This window comes from Equus quagga, chromosome 9 (assembly GCF_021613505.1).
Source record: "Equus quagga isolate Etosha38 chromosome 9, UCLA_HA_Equagga_1.0, whole genome shotgun sequence".
NCBI lineage: Eukaryota > Metazoa > Chordata > Mammalia > Perissodactyla > Equidae > Equus > Equus quagga.
The window spans coordinates 55530544-55553296 of NC_060275.1; the positions used below are offsets into that span (position 1 = coordinate 55530544).

General features: G+C 46.2%; 1 protein-coding gene across 1 annotated transcript in view; it reads right to left on the reverse strand.

Annotated features, from left to right (window-relative positions):
- Positions 1 to 22753, reverse strand: part of NPC1 (NPC intracellular cholesterol transporter 1) — a 48098-nt gene that overhangs the window by 849 nt on the left and 24496 nt on the right. The window contains exons 7-24 of the mRNA XM_046672435.1: positions 21388 to 21461; positions 20495 to 20865; positions 19056 to 19282; positions 16444 to 16544; positions 13892 to 13994; positions 11096 to 11285; positions 10468 to 10650; positions 9602 to 9716; positions 7639 to 7766; positions 7401 to 7541; positions 6290 to 6379; positions 5671 to 5861; positions 5219 to 5334; positions 4420 to 4549; positions 2863 to 3063; positions 1809 to 2040; positions 939 to 1052; positions 27 to 189 (exon numbers count right to left, since the gene is read on the reverse strand). Coding sequence (XP_046528391.1) covers positions 27 to 189; positions 939 to 1052; positions 1809 to 2040; positions 2863 to 3063; positions 4420 to 4549; positions 5219 to 5334; positions 5671 to 5861; positions 6290 to 6379; positions 7401 to 7541; positions 7639 to 7766; positions 9602 to 9716; positions 10468 to 10650; positions 11096 to 11285; positions 13892 to 13994; positions 16444 to 16544; positions 19056 to 19282; positions 20495 to 20865; positions 21388 to 21461 — 2870 coding nt within the window. The remainder of the gene's footprint in view (positions 1 to 26; positions 190 to 938; positions 1053 to 1808; positions 2041 to 2862; positions 3064 to 4419; positions 4550 to 5218; positions 5335 to 5670; positions 5862 to 6289; positions 6380 to 7400; positions 7542 to 7638; positions 7767 to 9601; positions 9717 to 10467; positions 10651 to 11095; positions 11286 to 13891; positions 13995 to 16443; positions 16545 to 19055; positions 19283 to 20494; positions 20866 to 21387; positions 21462 to 22753) is intronic.

The window sequence follows — 22753 nt, forward strand, 5'->3', positions numbered from 1 at the left end:
ACTCATTTAAAAATAAGGATTCTTACCTATGTAGCTGAGTAAGACGGGGAGGAATATCAACCCATGAGTGGCTCCTAGTAAGACCATAGCTAAATACATCCTGAAGTAAAATATCTGGAAAATCTGAGACTTGGCAAAGGCCAACACCACAATCCCTCCAAATTTTGTTAGTGTGATTCCACTGAATACCTAAAAGAAGAGAGAGGGGGTTAGAAACCACTTTTATCAACCTACTCTAATGGAACACTTTCTCACATAGAAATTGCTTAATAAAAAGGTCCAAAGTAATGGACTGAAGCCCAGCTCTCAGAGCTACTAAGCAGCATTGTGTTCCAACCTAAAGTTTTATTTCCTGCTTAAGAGCCTGAGAAGAAAAGGCATTATAAAGGTAAAAGCTGCGTATTCTGCATGGATACTGTTCTGGCTCTAAAATGAGATAATATATTTCTTTAGATTCTGAGATGAAAACCATTTTAAGTATCCAGAAGTGTGACGAAAAGAAGTGTAGTTGTTACAGTGACAACACTTCTACAGTATTTGTAAAGCAGTTGGGTGCCAGGCTAACCCAGGACAGAGCTGGATTCGGAAGACTCTCCCGACCTTACTACCAACTGCCCCCTGGACTCAGCCCCGAGGGCCCGGCTGGTGGCACACGGCTGGCCCGTGCTCTAAAGGGAACAGGCTTCGGCTCTCAAGGCAAACTTCTCAGTTCTTTTCCTGCTTCAGCCATAGTGCCGCCTACAAAGGATTCACCAACAGGCACAGTTCAGGATATCGCTATACGCAGGACAGAGCTATTGCATGAATTGCCTGAAAACTTGTAATCCTTAGGAGCTGCTGCTAAGGAAAGGATCCAACTTCTCTTTTCCCCAGTCAGTCACTGAGGTGGGCACCTGATGTTGAAACTTCTGCCCCCGTTGTCCTACTCAGCTACTCACAGAGCTGCCCATGTGTGAGAGCGCCTCTTCTGCGCGTTCCACGCGGCTTCCCTTTGCGCTCACTGTGAACGCTCTTGTTATGTGGCTGCAGAACTCCACGGAAATGCCACAGCTCTGAAATAAAGGGCTTCCTTTACCACCACTCTTTTCCAGTTGAAATCATAAAGCAGCCACCCCGTTCCCAGGATCTGTGGTTACCGGGCATGGCGGGTGGTGAAGCAGCCCTAAGCATCCCCTTTAACTTATAATACAAAGCCAATCACACCACCTTAAATGGTTCCAGGAGACTTGTGGAACCCTCTGGACACAGCCCAATGCTCCAGTTTTCTACAGCGGATTCACCTTTATTAGGGGAACTTGCTGAAACCTCATAAGGTTGCCGCGCCCACACCGAGCCAGCACACTTGTCAGTTCTCTAGTCGGGCCTCCCAGCCACTCCACCTGAAGCAGCGCCCATTCTGAAGCATTGTCTCTACTTTCTGTCAATACCTTCTCAAATGCTCACATCTTCAGGACTTTAACTATTAAAAAGCACTTGGCAAATGCATGGGAGGCAAAAGGTACTGCTCAGAGAATTCCATCTGGAAGGGGCAATTTTTACAAATAAATAAAAAGTGAACATCTTGCTGTCACCAGGCCACGTTGTTTCTGCAAACCCTTCAGAATACGTTAAAAGGCCGAATACCCAAGCTAGACCATGAAGTCACAGCTTCACTGTTAATACGCCACCCACGTCCCAACTCCACCTGGCACTCATCCTGTCTGTCCATGTGCGCCAAGGTCAGGAGCTGGACTCAGTGTTTCACCCCAAGAAACAATGCAGGTGAGTGACACAGGAGTTAGGGACAAACTGAGTGGACCAGGACTCACCATCACCAAGTTGACCAAGGAAACCGCATTCAGACTGATGCCCCACAGCCACATGACGCCAAACATGTTGACCAAGATCATGGCGATGGTGACACACAGGATCACTGCAGACCACAGTTCACAGCCCAGGAGAACCACGGTCACCAAAAAGATGGCGCCCAGGGACACGCCGAGGTTAAAGATGGTGTCGTCAATAATGGTCAAGTACTGCTCGTAGAACACATAGAACACACTGGAGGGGAGGGAGAAGGTTGTTACAGCTTGTTCTTGCTTCTGGAAGCTCTACTTTTCATCCTCCCACTACTGCAAAACTGTGAAACTACTGTGAGAAACCTCCCTGTTTTTATAAGCTAGATCTACAGTAATTCAACAGGATCTTCGAACACCGACACCCGAGGAAAGGCCTAATCATGATCCAAAATGTGTATTTTATATAGTGTTTGTCCATGAGCCCAATCTATTCCATTTTATAGGCGTTCACAAAGAACATTCCATGGTATTTTGAATACCTCCTTCCAGGAATTAGGGCACCCACCCTAAGAGCTTCTTCCACAGAAACCAGGCTGTCCTGCCAGGAACAGGGCAGGACCCGTTTAAGTGAGATCCCAGGGGTGGGAAAATCACTTGTGTCTTCTACTTTTCTATATGTTCCAAGTTCACTATTTCATAAAATACTTTCTTTATAAGGAAAAAACTGTGATGAATTAAAAAGAAAAATCTCCATAAAGGCGCTGTCCCAAGGAATCAGCAGTCCGGGACACCTATCAGCCACTGGCAGGCCAGGAACGGGAGCTCGGCCGCTGCCCAGGGGCTATTTGGTGGTGTGTGTGTCAGACTGCGAGCTCCAGCCCAGAGACCGAGGTTTGTGTGTGCAGCACTCGGACCTCGGCAGGAGCTCCAGATTCTGGCCCTCCTCACCCAGATGCCATTTCCCTCAACATCCTTCGCCCATGCTCACGATAGAGGAGGTGCCAGAATGAAAGCTGAGTGTCAGCCTCCTCCAGGGTGTGGGCCCTTCCCGGGGACACCCTCGTTTCCACAGTGCCCACTTTACCTGTATGGGAACACACGGTAATTACCGCCCTCAAGGCCCATGGTTTTGGTGATGTTACCGGCGATGAGGCGGGCTTTTTTCATGGCGTCAATGAAGTCAGCAGAGGTCTGAAGCACCGTGTGGTAGGTCATGAAGTAAGTGGCTCCAACACCGGTGTCATTGCCGAGGATGTTAACTGCTGAACTGTAAGCAGCATGTCCCCTGGGAGAAGACTCGGTGGTGTCAGAAAGACAATGCCTTGTAAACTACCTGCGGAATCTGCGCAGTCAAGGCTAAGTGACGTCACCTGACCCCGGGCTCCGAGGTCAGACCCAGCTGTGAACTTCAGGGAAACGGAAGGCCCCCGAATTAGGAACGGTGGTCTTAGCTTACTCTCTCTCACACTGGCTTTTCTTTACTGCTTTTGGTTTCTCTGGGGCACAGCCGCCATTGTGTCTACACCTGGTTCTGCTCACAGTCAAATGTTTTCATACAGACTGTGCGCAACAATGTTGTGACAGGAGGCGGGGAAGGGGGAGGGCCCCAGAGTCACACGGTTGTGAGATGGCCACGGCCCAGCCACATACCGCCGGGACCCCTGGGCAAAGGTAACTGAATTTGGGCTGCAGTGTCATCTTCTGCACACGGCTGTCCACCTCCTGCTCACAGGGCTGCGTGACGAGTAAGTGAAATAGGTTGGTGAGGGGCCTGGCATGACACTGCCATGTGGGAGGCCCCCTGTGAGTGGTGGCTGTTGCCTTCTCAAAAGTGGAATTCACTTGGCTCTGTTTTATGTAGGCTAAAGCATGCAGTCTGCAAGCAGAACACGCTGCAAGATTCACTTCTGTTTTGTTTTTAGGGACAGTCTTCCCACGGTACCTAGTATAGGTCTCAATACACAGACATGATATATGTGACTAACTGATGGGACTCTGGTCACATTATGTATCCTTAAGAACAATAGGGATGTCCAGGGTTGACCTAACATACATGAGATACACTCATCTTCCTTCCACAAAAGGTTTCAAATCACCCCACACCCAACTTCCAGCCATCCTCACTATTTCTGGACCGGATATCCTGTTTCCCTGGGTAACTGGCTGCCTGGCTGGATGAGGGCATGAGACAGCCCATAACCTCATGTATGGACAGGCTGGCAACGACAAGCAGCACAGTGGGGCTAAAATAATCTAAACCTTAATTGAGGACGACATTACCAAAGCAGATGCTGTCCCAGACACCCAGACACAAGTGAACAGACCATCTCACGTTCTGAAATGCCACGTGTTCCTCCTCGCCCTGTGCCCTGCAGGTACCCTGCATCCATTCCTACAGCCGGGAAGGCATGAGAAATGAATACTCAAGCCAGGACGACATCAGCTGAAGGTGCTGAGGCGTTTTCTTTAAAGGTGTTTTAGGGTTCCCTGCTTTCACGGAGGGATTGGGGCAGGTGGGAAGGGGAGGGGTAGAGAAGAGGACCTTTTCCCTACACCTGTGTCTACACCTGCCCTCCCCTGGTTTTCCAGTGCGAGTCAAAGGGGAAGTGGGCACGAATCTGAATGGCTCAGTGACACTTACCCTTTGCCACACCTGGGGTTCGGGTTATCGGAAAGGAACATGGGCAGGAACCGCATGAAGTCTCTGCCCTGAGGCCGCTGTTTGCCCTCTGGCGTCAGAGGCCTGCAGCGGACGCAGGCCGGGTCAACCACTAGAGGACACACCAGGGAGGAGCCAAGTGAGAAGAACGGCTCTCCAGATTTTATTTAAAACATTTCAAAATACTGATAAAGAAATGAGAGTAATTCCTTTCCTGAATCTTTTTTCTCACCCAAAAGCTTCAAACATGTGATTTTCATAGTCTAATAAATTTGAGATGGCATCTTCATCTTAGGCAGGCTGTACAAATTTTCTTCTCCTAAGCAGGTTTCATGCTTTAAGGATGACCTCAATTGGTATTATCAGAGCCCAGGGCTTCCACGTTTTTACCAAGAAAATTCTAGGATAACCTCAACACTCTTACAAAACCACAAGGCAACAGTGATAAACAAAGGAAAGCATGCCTGTGAGAAGCTACAGCCAGATACCAATCAAGACAGGCAGCTGGTGTCAGGAAAAGACGAGAAACGCAAAAGCTCTGAAAACCAGAGGCGCTAGCTAGGGCCTATGTAGCCTGCAACCCTGCTGGGGGCTGGTGGAGACAGGAGCAACGCAACACTCTTCAGAGTGAACCAGTGAGAAAAAGGACGAGGACAAAGGGCATGAGACCCAGCGCTGGCACATAGACAGTTATAAACTGAGGGGAAACACAAATTATTTTTAAATTACATTAAAATTTTTCAGAAAAAAGGCAAAGATTTGGAAAAGGAGATGAAAGTACCTGAAGCGTTGCAGAACTGGTCAGTGCTATTGTAGACCCTACAGCAAGAAGACTGCGGCTTCACCCAGTCAAAATAATCGTCAATCCAGGAGGAGGGCGCAAAGCCTATTCGGGTACTAGAGAGAAGGAGATACAAGTCACTGACCTGCTCCACGGGGACAAGTCTGTAGTTTCGGTCCTTTTTCTTAAAACCTAACTTCCTTTTCTAGATTTTATACTGCTCCTCAGTCAAAAGACAGACTTCATTAGCACTTAATGGAAAACCCTCCAAAGTATGAGGTGGTAAATTAGTCCTTTAAAAGGTTCTGCTCAGCTAAAGCTAGATTTAGCATTATTTCGAAAAACAAATTTTCCAAAACAATCCATTTTTAATGAGAAATTTGAGGCCCCAGTTGACTGGGAGCCTCCTCGGGCTGTTTCCGCTATGGCACAGAAGACCCAGTGGTACTGACTAGCTGTCCATCTGAGCCGCGGTGAATATCTGCTGCACCAGCGAGTCGTCGTCGCAGCCCATGCCCCCGCACACCATGTTCTGCCCTTTCAGAGAAGTGTAGTCGTGCCCTTCCTCCAGGACAAAGTACACGGGTGGACCCGCATGCAGGTACTGACGGATGGACTGGAAATAATCGATCACGTAGGAGTCCTGAAAGACAGACCAAAGCACAGCACAAAGCATGAACGTTCTGCTGGGGTAGCAGCCAGATGCTGATCACGAGCAATTCAGAGGGCAGCGGGAGGCTCCTGGCGCAAGCGCCCCCAGCCCAGGTTTGAGATTCCCAACATAGCCAGGACCTCTGGCCCCACCCTCCCTGGGCCCCGAGGGCTTCTCCAGCTGCTTCCACCATTAGGAGGGACCCTCACAAGGTAATAGACTGGCCGCACCCCAGAGGGCTGTCTCCAAGTTCGGAATGCTAAGACGGCCCACCCTGGCAGAGTGTGTTGTAACATGGGAAAACCTGCCAGCACCTGCACTCAGAAGCAGGTGTTAGCTTCAAATATCCACATGCATGTTTTGAAAAATGTATTCACCATTGGCTAAACAAGTTAGAATAAAAAAAGGAAGCATCTTACATCTGGCATTGAAAGAAACTGATCCAAGCCAATTTCTACTTTGTTCAGGACCGCAATACTGAATGACAGAACACCCACAAACACTGCTATCTGGAATGAGAATTGAGTTATAAGATAGCGATCGCTTACTGTTATAATAAGCTTGAGAACATAAACAAAATCTTAAACACACAAAAAATAGGACTTTTCTAAATTGGAGAGCAAGTTTAAACGACATGCTAAGAAAATAGTGATTATGGGGCAGTGACTGAGATCACAGTATCTAAAGTCTAACTGCCTGGGTTCAAGTCCTGGTTCCACCACTTATGAGCTGAGTGACCCTGGGGAAGTCACTTAACCTCTCTTAGCTTCTATTTCCTTGTCAGTAAAACAGGAAAAATAAAAGACTTATAAAACAGTTTTGTGGATTAAATGAGAAAAGCTAGGGATAATCTACATTTTAGCATAGTACCTAATATTTAGCACAATATCCAATATTAAATGTTCAATAAATATTAGGTACTACTATTACTTTTACTATTATTGGAAACTAATTTAAGTCCTTTTAGTAGAGAAGTAATAGATTATCACTGGTGGCTACAACCAGTGTATGAACTGCAGAAAGCTCTTGGGTTGCTGGGGAACAGCGAGAGTGGGCGGTGGGGGAGGGAGGCGGGGGACACTACAACGAGGGAGACTGTTGTGGCGATGGAACAGTTCTGTATCTTGGCTACAGTGGTGGTTACACAAATCTGCACATGTGATAAAATGACACAGAACTAGGCACATGCCTTGTGCCAATGTCAAATTCCTGGTTTTGATATTGAACTATAATTGTGTAAGACCACAGGAGGAAACTGGGGGAGGGGACCTGGGTCCTCTCTGCACTGCCTGTGCAACTTTCTATGAATCTATAATTATTTCATAATAAAAACTTAAAAACTCTTGCTTATGTTGACTACTAAAACTAGCTAGAAAAATTTTATGTATTTGTACATGTTTGCTTTAGCATTTTTGTACATATACTTAACAGCTGTCAGAATCTCCTTCCCAAGCTGTCTAATTTCTTAGAAGGCATGTGACAAATCTGTTTTCAGGAGAAAAACAAGAACCACCACAGAGAAGCTCATACCACAATTGGCCGCATCCAGTCCTTCAGCAGAAGTGGAGAATAGGAGTTTCTGAAGAACTGAAACAAGAAGCTCTCAGAGGCCTGGACACTCATTCCATCTTCAGAGCCTCTCAGACAGCAAAGGACGTCCAGCCGGTTTTTCTGAGGGGACAAAGAGGAACAAAGGGCACACCCTCTGGCTGCTTCATCTAGTTTCTAGACCCAAATTAGATAGATTGTAATCCTGACAACGACTCACCTCTTGACGCTTAATGTCTAGCCCCAAGAGACTCACAAAACAGGTAATCTGAAGAAGGAAGTCAATGAGGACTGCCAGTCCCGCAAACAGAGAGAAAGTGTGAACGGCTGGCATCACCGACAACGCCCCTGCAGGGACAGAAAAGCTGCCACGTCACTTCCACTCACAGCAGAGGACCCTACGAGTGTTACATTCATGTGTACCTATGAACACAGGGAGCCAGAACAGGCCAAACTCATGAGAAGACCCTCGCTGCTCCCACCCCCACAACGGTATGCTGCAAAAGTCTGTGGATGTCATGCCAGAACATCTGTAAGCCTAGTGTTTTGCAAAATGGTGCCAGCACCATTACCACATGGGGCGTTAAAAATGTATGTTTCTGGGCCCCAAGCCCCATTCTAAATAATCAAAACAATGGGAATTCAACCCCAATTCCACTGCATTTAATAGGCTCCCCAGGCAAATCTATGCACACTCAACTTAGAGAGCCATTAATACCGGCCATTTCTTATAGTTGTACCTTCTGTGCTACTACTGTGCAACTTCCTATGAATCTTGACTATAGCAGCGGTTACACAAATCTGCACGTGTGATAAAATGACACAGAACTAGACACACGCGTTATGCCAATGTCAAATTCCTCTAAGAGAGGGACCGTATTTTCCATCTGCTATTTTGTCAACAATATTTGTCTCCTAGTTTATTTACAGTCAAATGAGGGTGCTCCAAGTCAGAAGCACTAGGTTAAGACTCAGAAAGTGCAAACTGGCAGCCCACACGTCAGATATATCCCATTTAGCCCACACTATATCAACCCATTTTAGGATTAAAAAACATTTTTTAAAATAAGTAGCCAATATTTAACAATGAGATCATGCACAAAATCTAGATTCACAACTTTGATTGGAAAAAAAAGATCGGATCTAGCGGCACTGGACCAGCCACACGGAACCGCCTCTTTTAGACCCGCAGGGTCCAGGTGGCACAATCCCCACTGTTCCTACTGTCCCTGCAAAGTTGCCCCAACCTTGAGGCACAGTGTCAGCTGTTATTATCATTGCACTTGCAGTGGTTTTCTTATAAGAGATAAAAAGAGGAAATAACTTTTTTTTGCACCTGTATCCACCAAAAGGAAGTATAAGAGCCACGGGTTTCAAAGCACATTGCTTTGTGGAAACGAAGAATAACAGGCCAACAGTGTGTCTGTGCTGAAAGAGTACCACCTTTGATGATCCTACATCGGCCCTGTGTGACATGCTGGGGTGGTGTTTCCATTTGTGACTCATGGATGGTATGTCTTCTCTGAAGTGCTGGGTGATTCCAATCCGGCCTCCTCTGCAGGGGATGTATTCAGTTTTCTCTTACTACTTTTGCTACACGCCAGAGATGGGAGCAGACAGCGCTGCCAGTAAGGCTAGTTAGTGATTTCTCCATATGAAAGAAATATAAAGTGCTGGTTTTTGTCCCAGCTTATTCTGGCTCCCTGTATTGAGGTAAGAGTCAACAACTTCTGCTCATTAATGAGGCTGCTTCCCCAATGAGCTGTGTGTACAGAAGAGGAAGACAGCCTATGAGAACAATGGCAAACATCTTACAAGCTAATACCTGTGGGTTTTGCTTAGAGTGTTGCTAGAGTGTTGCGTTGAGAAGGATGCTGTGGCTATGCAAGAATGCCATTTTCAAGTATCAACATTTGCCCTGGGTGACAAAAAGGGAAAGTGGCAGAGGAGTTCTAGGTATCTCATCCTGGAAACCAGAATCAACACTCTCCTGGAACAACGTGAGAAAGAAGACACTTGCAAAATGATACCCAAGATACTGCCACCAATTTTTCTGATACTTTCCAATTATGGAACAAAGCTCAAAGCAGGAAGCAACACAAAGGGGCATATTCAGATCCCCTGCTCCTTCTATTCCCAGGCTCAGCTATCTGTAGGACTGGAAGAATTCAAAGAGTAATTACCTAAGAAAAATGCAACAGTCTCTGAGAAGGATGACAGGAACATGCTAGGAGCCACTTCTCCTAGGACCCTGCCCAGCTGCTGATCCAGGGTTTCACCCTGAAGACGTTCATCTCTCTTAAAAAAAACAAGAAACAAAATATGCAACATTAAAATTTCTAAATAACAATGCCACCTCTTTGCTTCTTTGCTGCCTGTATGAACTCAATGGTAAAGAAGGATTAGTAGCTTCTACTCATTGTATACAAACTCTGGTGGGGGACCTGCAACTTCTCACGTTAATTCATTCAGGGCATTACTGAACCCCTGAGCTAGGTAACAGGTGAGAAGTTCAAGTTAAGACTGGATCATGTTATCAGGAAAATACAGAGAACGCAGGCTGCAGGCAGCTGGACCAGTTAATGACATTCCTACATGCCACTGAATCTCCACACAGGTAAGGCCTACAGGACAAGGGGACTGTGTGAGAACCAACTGACTGAGACCATTTTCTGCGTCAGCGGGTCCTATGTTGACCTTCTGTCTTTTCAGTGGGAACTCTGACAAATCCTTCATTCTTCTACACTATGTGGAGCATCACTGTAATAGCAGTTGTACCCAAAACATTTCTCAGAAGCGTGTTAGCCCTTTTTGCACAGATATTTAAAACTAAATTCTCACTTTATATCTATTCCACCAACCAAAGAGAGAAGGGAACTTCTTGGTCTCAAAATGTCCAGAACAATTCACGGGCACCAATAAGCGACACGGAGGAAAGGAAGAGCCTCCTCACTGTTCACACTCACAAAGACTCTGCACAGGCCGGACGGCCATGAATGGGGCCACTACGTGGTCAGACGCCAAGCTCTCTGAGACTATGAAAATCTACCTGGTAGGTCTGGACCAGGATGAAGATGTTGTCCACGCCAACAGCCAGCACCAGGAACGGGATGACTTCAATCACAATGAGGGTGAGAGGGATCCCAATGTAGCTGAAGATGCCCAACGAGCACGCCACGGAGCTCAACACGATGAGGATGCCCGCGACGCCAAGGGAGATTTTAGAATCCACCTGAGATAGCCAACAAAGACACCAACTGTCAGAAAATTTTTTGTCCTGTTACTAAAAGGTCCTCATTTTTACCTCTTCACTAGGTATAGCTAATCTGTAGTTAAAAGTACAATTCCCACTTTGAGAGAAGATATAAAAAATGTTCTAGGTCTTCCCTAGCAACATATTTTTATGAGCTTCCATTCTTAGGTGATGGAGCGGACATTAGAAAAAACTGGATTATGTGAAATAAACTTTAAGTTTAAGATAAACCAAAAAAATGGAACTGAAGAAAATGGATGCAGGAAATAGAAAAAGTTACATACAATTAAAACATGTGGGAATTTAAGGCAGTTTTGAACACAATGAATTATGATTAAATAGAGGCAAAAATATGACATAATGTTGTGCATTGCCATTTCTAACACAAAGACACACAAGAAACACACACACACGCCCCACTTACTAGAAGCCTGCTACAGCTTTTGATGTGCCCCAAGGCTATGGAAATATACAGAAACATGACAGCATAGCTGATCACAACAGTGAACACATCACTGTTACTTTCACGATTTAGTTCATCCTCAATACTTCGTTCAGCAGAGAAAGAAATGGTCAGATTTGGATTCTTATAGTTCTTCACAAAATTAATAAACCTAAAAAGTAAGCAAATTTTATAGTTTCAGTTAAAACTTAGTGGAAGCTAAGTGAGAAACTTCCTCCCAACTTTCATGTCACAAAAGCCACAATTACTTAACCTTTATTCTGAATTAGGATCTTCTCCACTGGAGACCAGAAGGTGAGACACCCCAGACTAGAAAATGCCAGACACATGGAATTTTCTACCATTTAAGATAGGTTTAGAACAAGTTTAAAAGTTGGTTCCTGTTCTCATTTCTTTTCTTCTAAAAAAGATTTCTAAATGAAGTATATTATAATAAAGATATACGCTCATGCAACAAGCTTTTAAACGTTCATCTACAAAGTCAATGCAATCCCTATCAGAATCCCAGCCAACTTCTTTGTAGAAAGATAAGCTGATTCCAAAACTCACATGGAATGGCAGGGGGCCCAGAATAGCCAAAACCTTTTCTAAGAAGAACAAAGTGGGAGGACTCACACTTCTGATTTCAAAGCTTCTACAAAACAACACTAATCAAGACAGTGTGGTACTGGCACAAGGATGGACACACAGATCAAAGGAACAGAACTAGGTGTCCAGAAACAAACCACATATCTGTGGTCAGCTGATTTTCAACAAGAGCGGCAAGACTATCCAACGGGGAAAAGAATAAACTTTTCAATAAATGGTCTGGGACAACTGGACAGCCATATGCAAAAGAAGGAACTCCAACGGATCGAAGACCTAAATGTGAGAGCTACAACTATAAAGCCCTCAGAAGGACACGCGGGCATCAATCTCCATGTCCCCGGATTAGGCAACGGTTGCTGAGATAGGACACCAGAAGTAGAGCAACCAAAGAAAAAACAGATAAACTGCATGTCACCAAAATTAAACACTTCTGTGCTTCAGTGAACACCATCAAGACAGCAAAAAACAAACCAAAAAATGGGGGCAAATACTTGGAAATCATGTATCTAAGAGACTTGTAGAAAAGATAAGAATTCTTATAATAATAAAAATACAAATAAGCCAGTTAAAAATGGGCAAAGGATAAGAACAGACATTTCTCCAAGGAAGTGATACAAATGGCCAATAAGCACATGAAAAGATGCTTGAGATCATTAGTCATCAGGGAAATGCCAATCAAAACTGCAATGAGACACCACTTCACACCAAGTAGGACAGCGAGAATCAAAAAGTCAGATAATAACAAGTGTTGGAGAGGATCTAGAGAAATTGGAAGCTTCGTTCACTGCTGATGGGAATGTAAAACGGTGCAGTCACTTTAGAAAACAGGCTGGCAGTTACCAGTCAGAAGAACAGTTAAGGGGTTACCAGATGATTCGGCAATTCTACTCCTAGGACTCTACCCAAGAGAAAAGGAAACGTTCACACAAAAACCTGTACACGAATGTCTACAGCAGCATGACTCATCACAGCGAAAAGGTGGAAACAACTCAAATGTGCACCAAGTGATGAACAGACACACAAAATGTGGTCTAGCCAAGGGACAGAGCATTATTCAGCCATAAAAGGAAATGAACGACTGCTACACACTACAACTTCGAGGAACCTTGAGAAACGTTATGCTGAGGGACAGAAGCCAGACACAGAAGTCCACATATATGACTCCATTCACATAAAAATCCAGAAGAGGAAAACACATGGAGACAGAAAGTAGATCAGTGGTTGTGCAGGGCTGGGAGGTGGGACGATGAAAGGAGAAGGGGTAACAGCTAAAAGATATGGGGTTTCTTTTGGAGGTAAAGAAAATGCCCTAAAATTGGCTGTCGTGATGGTTGCACCTATCTGTGAATATACTAAAAGCTACTGAATCGTACACTTTAAATGGGTGAAATGTATCATGTATGAATTATACCCCAACGAAGCTGTTGAAAAAAAAGGACTGAAGGGTATAAAGTAGAGTCAAAGTCCCCTCTGTCCTCTCTCTTCATTCTCTAGAGGTTACTAACAATTAACAATTTCCCAAGTTATTTGCTTGCTATTTTTTCTGGGCATGGACAGCATCGATAGCATATATTTACCTAAACACACTGATTATAGTTTTTATTTAATACATCTTGAACCACTTATTGGCCTATTTTTTTTAATAAGGTAAAGAGAGATTTAATTTAATGATAAAAGGAATAGCCCATCAAGAATACATAACAATCACAAACCCGTATGCACCTAGCCACTTGTCTTCAAAGTCGCAGAAGTTGACAAACCCAGGCCCACAGTGCGGGCATTAGGCCTCCCACAGAGACGGACAGCTAAGGAAGCACACATTGGGGGGTTACTGGCCTACTTCTAATGACTGCATACTTTTCTACTGTCCCTGCCTTTTACTAAAGTACATTCAGGTCGCCCCCAGTTTCTGCTGTTAGAAAATGACGCAAGGAACACTTCTGCGTAAACACTTTTGCATTCTTGTGCAGGGATAGCTGTTCAAACAATCTTTATAGGTAAATTCATTTACAGATTTTTTTTCTTAGCATCACTAGCACCAAGTGAAAAACATGATGTAACTTAGATCTGATGCTGGTTAGTTTAGCTGAATGAAGTTTAAGCGCTTTCTGTTAGCGTCCAGGTTCCCACAACACAAGGACAGAGGTTTAGACCCCGTGAGGAACTCACTCTCTTTCCCAGGCCAGAGCCCTCTGGAGCTTCTCCGTATCGTTATAGTAATTATTGACAGGAAAGGTAATCACAAGGGCTGTGGCGTTATTGTAGTTTTGATCTAAAAAGGAAAAACGTGATGTTAAAAGGAGTACAAGCATGCAGAAAATTAGTTCAATGGCAGGAGGCAATTGCTGATAGCTAGGTGACTGATTTCTCACTGGGGATCTCAACTTACATCCCTGTGCTCGAAGAACAAAAAAGGGGTTCACGGAAATAGTGTCTATGCAGTTCAGTTAATGAATAAAACTGATTCTCTATCTGAGGTAGGCACAGCTATCATTCAGGAACAGTAGCTTTTCTTTTTAACAACACAGCACATGCATGGTAAAAATTTCAGAGCAGAGGGGCTGGCCCCGTGGCCGAGTGGTTAAGTTTGCACGCTCTGCTGCAGGCGGCCCAGTGTTTCGTTGGTTCGAATCCTGGACGCGGACATGGCACTGCTCATCAGACCCCGCTGAGGCAGCGTCCCACATGCCACAACTAGAAGAACCCACAACGAAGAATATACAACTATGTACCGGGGGGCTTTGGGGAGAAAAAGGAAATAATAAAATCTTTAAAAAAAAAAAAAAAAAATTTCAGAGCAGAAAGGTGTTGAGCGAAGCCTCTGTCATCCTCAGTCCTGTTCCACCCTCTGGGCTCCCCTCCCCACGCTGTGACCACCTGTGAGTCTTTCTAGAGAAGCTCCGCACATGAACCAGCCAACACATCATGTTCTTACCCTTTCCTTCTTATTTACGCAAATAGTAAAGTATTATTCTGTACATTTTATGCATATAATTGTTTTATGCACAATTTGTATCTTGAGACTGCTCTGCTTTTGTACAGAAAGAGCTTCCTTATTTTTTTCTCTGCTGTATGATATTTTCTTGCATAATTTAACGCATCTCCAATTGATGGATATTTTTGCAATTTTTTTAGATTTTTAATGTGTAAATGCATCTTTGTAGACTCAGTTCTTACAAGTACAACCACTGAATCAAAAAGCATGTGCCTTTTTAATTTTGACAGATTCTCCCAAACTGCTCTCCAAGGAGGCTGTCCTATCTTTCATTCCTTTACTCAGCAAAGTATTTACGGAGACCTACTTGGCGCCAGGCATTATTTAGGAACTGTGAACACATCAGGGAACAGAGAGAAACACCCCTGCCTCCCTGGAGCTCAATTCTGGTAACCAGTCGACACTTCTCCCAGCAAGGCTGTTTCCCGTGCTCTCACCAACAGGGCCTGTCCGACTCCTGGGTCTCTGCCCACCTGTTAGGCAGAAAGACTGAAGCACGATGCGTTTCACTAATCAGGGAGAGGCAGGGCATTTCCCCACATAACTAAGAGCCATTTGTAGTTCTTTTGTTAACTTTCATACAGCTTTGCCCACTTTTCTTTTGGGTTGCTGACCTTTTCTTTTTTCCAAAAGAGCTCTTTATCCTTAAGGAAATGCTGTCTGCTATGTAATCTACTTTGTTTGTCCAGTTTGTTGGGTTTTTTTTTTTTAACTTGATGATGTTTGCTCTCCACACAGGAGTTTAAAATTCTTAAGTAGTCAAATTCATCAGTACTTCCTTTTGTGGCTCCTGAGTTTTGTGTCTTGCTTAGAAATGCCTTGTCCATTTTAAAATTATTTTTAAAAATTCCTCCTGTATTTTCTTCTAGTTCTTTAATAGTTTTAGTTCTCATGTTTCAAATCTTTGATCCATGTGGAACTTATTTTGGTGGAAGGAATAAGGTCATCAAGTTTAACTTTGATGGCTGTGACTAGCCAGTTGGTGACAGTCTTTTCCCCACCAATCAGAAACGACGTTTTATTATAGGAGGTAGAATAAGATTTAAGCACAGATCAAACTTCTCCCCTCCCACTGGGTGAGGAGAATATCTCTTTGACCTCTTCACTGAGCTGGGGTAAAAACCGGTTGAGCTGTCTATAAGTAGGCTTCAGACTCCAAACTTGTCACATGAATCACTACCCCAGCGTAGGTGGCACAGTCTGTTCCACGGTGCTACAGGAGCCAGCAAAGAGCAAACCGACAGCTCCTCCACTAGAAAAGTGTCTGAATTCTTAACCAACTGGTTTAGGAAAAAAATCCATCAACTTTATTTCTCTTTTCGCCTATCTCACATATTCTCTCTTCCTCATTACAGGGGTTCTCAGCCTGGGCTCCATGGACTCCCTGGGGGCTCTAGAGACAAGCTTCAAGGGCTCCATGAACTCCTTGGAGCTGAACAACATATGATGTGGATGTGCACAATTGCATTATTCTGGGGAAACGCCCTTGGATTTCGACAGCTCCCCAAAGTGTGACACAAAAAAGGCTAACACCATCCACTCCTTTTAAGTTCAGAACACAACCCAAACCCAAAGCCAAAGGAAAATTATTATGTTTGAGATTGAAGAAAAAGGGAATCAATAAGACTGTTCAATTTATGAAATCTGCATAATTACCACTTGACTGCTAATGACAGAACCCAAACTACTTAATCTAGCAGGAAAAGTGAAAGCTTCTCTTACTTACCATCATAGCCCCCTAACACGAGCCACGGGAACACGGGTCCACCGAACGTGCCCAGACAAGGATCGTGGAGCAAAGTCGTATCATTGAGGGAGGCAGGAGCCCTGCCAAGAAGTGTAGAAAACACCTCCAGTTAGAACAAACCTAAGACACACAGAGACCTAAACGTTTACAATCAACAGTTCGTGAGGCTGATTATATTCTCAGCACAATGTGGGCCCTGAGGTTCCTTAAGTGAATAACACAGTTCAGCACTTGCCTTTGGGAGCTCACAACACTGAGTATCACATGTGCATAGAGCACAGAGGACGGAGCAACTAATACATGGGGAAAACTGTCGCCAAAAAGACCTGTACAGAACCAGATCTCTGGGCTGGGGGAGAATTCCCCAGGGAGGGGGGCAATGAGCGTGTTCCATGCAACGACAAGTGTGGGGGAAGAAGAAAGGGCGAGAACAGGCACTCGAGAGAGGAAAGCAAGAGGACGGTGGTTTGAGGAACAAGAAGAAGTCCTGTGTCTAGAGCATGCGGTACCCATACAGCGGGGGACTTCCGAGGGAGGGCACGGGGCGGGAGAGGGCGACGGACACCGAACAAAAGGATTCAGTACTGCCCTGAGTAGTTTGGACCTTTATCCTGTCGGCACTGGGGAACAATTAGAGATTGGGGGACAGGGGTCATGAGCTGTTTTACAAGGTGACTCAGCAGGCCAAGAGGAAGGAGGTCTGCAGGTGGGAAAGAAAGGGAAGCAGGGAGACCAGCCAGGAGGTACGTGCAATGGCCCATGCAAGGGACCACCAGCAGTGCAGTGAAGACACACAACCAGCGTTTTATGACAGATCCTAAGCCAGCATTCTGCTGCGCACTTATGGAGGTTCTTGCAACAAACCAAACCACTGCCCCTCAGAGCCAGTGGCTGATGGGATCAGGCCCCGGAGGCCACCTGCTCCCGTCAAACAGGCTGCACGGCTGCAGCCAGAAACCAAGTCCCGCCATCCCACACACATGGGTCTCTGCCACCACATCACGGATTGGAGAGCTCATCCAGAGGTTATAATCCACAACGAATTACATGGGGAGGGTGAGGATGAAGAAGAATTCAGGGAGACAGCCTCAAGTTTGAGTAACTGGGAAATGTGGATGCCACCACACGAGACAGGGGCTATGGGGAAAAAAGCAGGTCCACGCTTGGTAATGGACGGGCTGGGTCCACCGTTCCTGCAGGACCTCCGGGGGAGAAAGCCCAGGAAAAGTGGGAGGGTGAGGGGGGAGGTGAAAGCTGGAGATACACAAGTGTAACCACACACCGACACAGACCCCTGCCAAGCAGGAGCGGAGCTGCCTACAGCAGCGTCTCCACCCCTGCTGGACCACTCTCCCCCTCATCAGAACCCAAGCCTCATGCTCCTCCCCCACCGCCCGAATTCCGCTGAATTTTATTTTGGAAAACAACAAAAAGTAAATAGCTTTTTTCTTTAAATAGATAAATTAAATAACGTTACATTTTCTTTTCAAATTGTCCAGTGGCTCCCGTCCCACCCACCCTGTGGAGAACATTGGTTTAGGGTTTACGGTCACACACTTATTGTTTTACGGGCACAGTTCAGTTTCTAGAGGGGACTTCCTCGAACTAGAGTAAACACAGTCCAAGCACCTGAAGAGTCACATTGCAGTAACAAAAATAGAACTTAAGGTCACCAAACTGGACCATTAGTCAGAGAGCTCAGCTCTTGAAACGTGGTTAGTTGAGCAGCACACTCAGAGCTGACAAGAAATAATTTCTCTGTTCCTGTGATAAAGAAACAGCCATGGTGGTTGTCTGACTGGCTGAAGCACTGTCTCCAGGTGTTTAGGAACAGCAGGAGGCCTGTCCAGTGTAGGCTGCTCTTCCTGCTACGGGGAAAGCCTCAAGGTCACCTCAGATCACCAGCACAGCTTCTCTGTGACTCATTCAAGTCATAAACGCACCCTGCTCAGCTAGACACATCTCCCACAGGAAGGGGCTGCAGTGCCCTCCAATCTAAAGGGCACAGCAATCCTGCCCCCGCCCCTCCAGGGGATGCTGCATGTTTTAAAAACAATTCAGCATCATGCTATAAATTTATATTTGAAAGACATGAAAAAGCACTATAGGCTTCTATTTTTACTAGGAAATCAGCTCAAAAAAACTTGGGGGTGGTGTGGTAGATAATAACTGTGTGTTCTCAATCCAGGCATGGGTTCAAGGCTGACTGGTACCAGCTGTTCCTCGATTACACACCATGAAGGCTCCCATCCCAGGGCCTCTGGACTTGCTGCTTGTCTACTCTTTGCTCCGATACGCCTCGGCTCCCTCCCTCCCTTCCCCTGAGCAGGTCTCCACCCGGCTGACGCAGCGCACCCCGCTGCACTCGTCTCCTTGCCCACTTCCTTCTCTCCACGGCACTCAGCTCTGCCTGCCATTCAGGCACGCATCTATTTGTTCAGGGCTGTCTCCCTCCATCGCGACGTAAGCTTTGCAGGCCAAAGTCCTGTTGTTTGCTCACTGCTGGGGGTCTGGTACCTACAACAGTGAGCAGCGACAGCAACTGTGCAGACATGGGTGGGATGACCGAATGACTGTCTCCTGCCACGTACCGGACACAGTACAGAAAGTGCGTGTGGTAATCCGCTTCCACAAAGAAGTCGTCCTCCACTTTGTGGTCCAGCATGGAATGGCTGTTCTGGAAGTAATTTAACACACTCATAATGGTGCAGTTCTTGTTATATGGTGAGAGAGGGGCCAAGCAGATGTCTTGAAGTGTCACAGTCTCGTTGTTATAAGATGCAGTAATGTTTTCGATGGCTGTTTGTAAGTCAAGAACCTGAAAGAAGATTTGAAAAATAAACAAACCCAGAAACACACCAGATTCCTCTCAGATTTTGATTAACCATTATTGCCCTGAGGGTCAGAAAATAAAGAGTATTTGGGGACAATCCTTCCTGAGACAGGGTAGAGGACCAGGCACACTATGGTGGAGTATCTGATGGCCCAGAAGCCACTCTTAGAGAACAGCCTACTGGGATGCAGACCTTGCTTAGAGGCATCCAGAGAGACAGGGAGGTGACACCATTACCAGGACAGAGCTCAGTGCAGGGCACTCGAACATCTTTCCTCCCACTTGTCTCCAGCAGTGACCAAGAGGGCCACAGAGGGGAGACTGGAACAATTTGCCTGGTCTTCCTGACACTCCCCCTCACCCATAATTAACCCACTGCCTTGCTCCATACTACAATTATGTATGTATATTCCTGTATCTTCTAATAGAGAATATGCTCCTGGAACTAAATGACTATGTTGTGCACCTTTTGCAACAAATTGGGAAAAAGCAACAGACAGGCATGAGTAGAGAAAAGATTCTATTAAAGTCTTGGAACCATTTTGATGTTTTTCAAGATATGAGACTTTCTGTAAGCAAAAGCAACGTTTAAAGGAAAAGCCACGTGACTGTGCAACCGTTTATTAAAAAGTAAGTGGGATGAAGTTTATTCACAGACACAGTTCTCCAGGGCAAGCATGACAAGGGAGAATGCAAAGGTCTAAAGGCCTGTGTAAGAGAATGGGACGGATCTTGTTCCAAAGGCACCGCTCAGCAAATGCAGGCCGGGGGCCCACATTCAGGGAACGATAAATGCACTTCTGCGGGCAGGATCAGCAACGATCCAGCAGCTCCCGCCAAGGGCCCAGGACAGCATAAGTGGCTCCATTCCTTTGCGTCCTAGCACACTACTTTTGAGTTACCAAGGGAAAAACTTCCTAAGTTCCTAAGGGGGAATTATGAATACATTCTGCTTCAACAAAGAACCACTCATCTCAATTTCAAGGAAGAAGCAAGACCTACTATACGAAGCAAATACAAAAGTGGTCTACAGTAAATTTTTCATTAGGTTCAACACCCATCACTCACTTTTTACAGTTAAGATTTTCAAGATACACCACTACATTCCGCCCAAACCCTCACCAAGTAGAACAGGTCAGTGTGTAAAAGCCACAACCCCCCACCCCCCGGCACTGACTTCTGCACAGAGCACACTACCTGGTGCAGAACCTCCAAGGCGAGCGGAGGGCCGAAGGGCACGTCGGCTCCCGAGGGGTACGGCTCGTACGTGTGCACGTGGCCGTGTGGGGCCCGGATGATGAGCTGCTCCGTGCGGAAGAAGGGCCCGAAGTGCGCGTCGAAGTACTCTTTCTCCAGGCGCGCCTGGCTGCTGGGGGCGGACCAGAGGTCCACTGGGTTGGTGGTGACCCGGACGAACACCAGGCCTGAGGAACACGCGGCGATGAAGGCCAGGGAGAAGACGACGACGCAGCCGGGGTTTCGGACGCAGAAAGAGCCCCAGCGCGCGAAGAGCCGCCTCAAGCAGCCCTCGAACGCCGCCCCGAGCGGGTCGCAGCAGGCCGCCTCCCCTGGAAGAGCGGGGAGGAAGGCGGCGCAGTTAGGAGCCAGGCCGCGCCGCAGTGGAGCAGGGCAGCACCAGCGGCGGCTGCACGTGGCGGGAACGGCGCCCACCCCGGCCGAGCGCGAGCCCCTCACCCTCGCCCGCCCTCAGCTACCTGTCTGCATTGGAAGCCACCCTTCTCGCCTGCCCACGACCGCGTGCCCACCCCGCAGAGGACGGGCGCTCACACACAGGCCTCTGAAAGGCAGAGTCTCTGAGCACTCTCTCCAGAGCAGCTCCCCGCAAGCTCTCCTGCTCCCGGCCGTGGCCTGCGCGCCCCCGCAGCGCTTAGCCGGGGTTAGTCCTTGCTCTTATTAACTGCTTGGTCCTGATCTGCCACCCCCCAAAGGCAAGGACCCTGTCTGTCTTGATCGCACCCGTGTCCTGGGCACCAGCAGACTGCCTCTCCCAGAACAGGCGCATAAACGTTTGTGGGGGACTCTCATGCCTACATAATCCTAACCCTTTAATTAAGCACAAACGTGCCTACCTTTGTCACTGGCATTCACAGAGAAAGCGATATTGCTATCAATGGGAGTGTACTCGGAGACGAAATATCGTTTTCTGAAAAATAAAAGCATATAAGTAGTACTGTGGCCTTCAACGTAATGAGGCTGCTCTGACATTCCCATCATCCCCTTACAAGCTTCCTTCCTCACCCTGTTTTCTTCCTCCCTAATTGCTGCCTCCTTTCCCCTAAGTTTCCTTGCTCTGGGTCCCTCTGCTCACCAGTCTCAGGAGAAAATTTAAGAAGGGATTAAAAAAACAAATTAATTAGGGGCCGGCCCGGTGGCGCAGCGGTTAAGTTCACACGTTCCGCTTCTCCTCGGCGGCCCGGGGTTCGCTGGTTCGGATCCCGGGTGCGGACATGGCACTGCTTGGCAGCCATGCTGTGGTAGGCGTCCCACGTATAAACTAGAGGAAGATGGGCACGGATGTTAGCTCAGAGCCAGGCTTCCTCAGCAAAAAGAGGAGGACTGGCAGTAGTTAGCTCAGGGCTAATCTTCCTCCAAAACAAACAAAAAATAAAAAAACAAATTAATTAAAGGATAATTTCACCTTGGAGCCCTCATTTATATTTAAAACATTTAGGTCCTTTAAAAACACAGTAAACACTATATTGGAGTAGCAATGAGCATATCTAATGCTTAGATCTTGGTTTCTTTTTTTTTTTTAAGATTGGCACCTGAGCTAACATCTGTTGCCAATCTTTTTTTCTTCTTCTTCCCAAAGCCTCCCAGTACATAGTTGTATATTCTAGTTGTAAGTCCTTCTGGTTGTGCTGTGTGGGACGCCGCCTCAGCATGGCCTGATGAGCAGTGCCACGTCGGCACCCAGGATCTGAACCGGCAAAACCCTGGGCCACCGAAGTGGAGCGCATGAACTTAACCACTCGGCCACTGGGCTGGCCCCTAGATCTTGGCTTCTAAATACCATTTTCCAATAAAAGGAATCAAGTCTCCTTGCAGAAGAGGTCTACTCCAGGGCTGGAGCAATAAAAATACCAAATGAGCTTAGAATATCTTGTGATTCCAAAAAATAAGAATGTGCTTGAGAAAGGTGAGGCTATGTTAAAAAGAAAAAATACAAGAAGGTGGTCCCAATGGTCAAAACTGGAAAATCTGAGAAACAAAATAAATGACACTATTGGATAGAGCCCACAGAATTAAAAAAAAAAAAGTCCATTATGTAAATATAATTGAATAAATAATAAGTAGGGAAGCAGGGATAACTCTCTGTATAGAGTAAGTCCAATCAGTAAACATAGAAGGAATGAGGGAAATCCAAAATCACCATCAAACACCACAGTAGTAACTGCTGCAGATAAGATCCACTGATGGATGCTAGAATCAGAG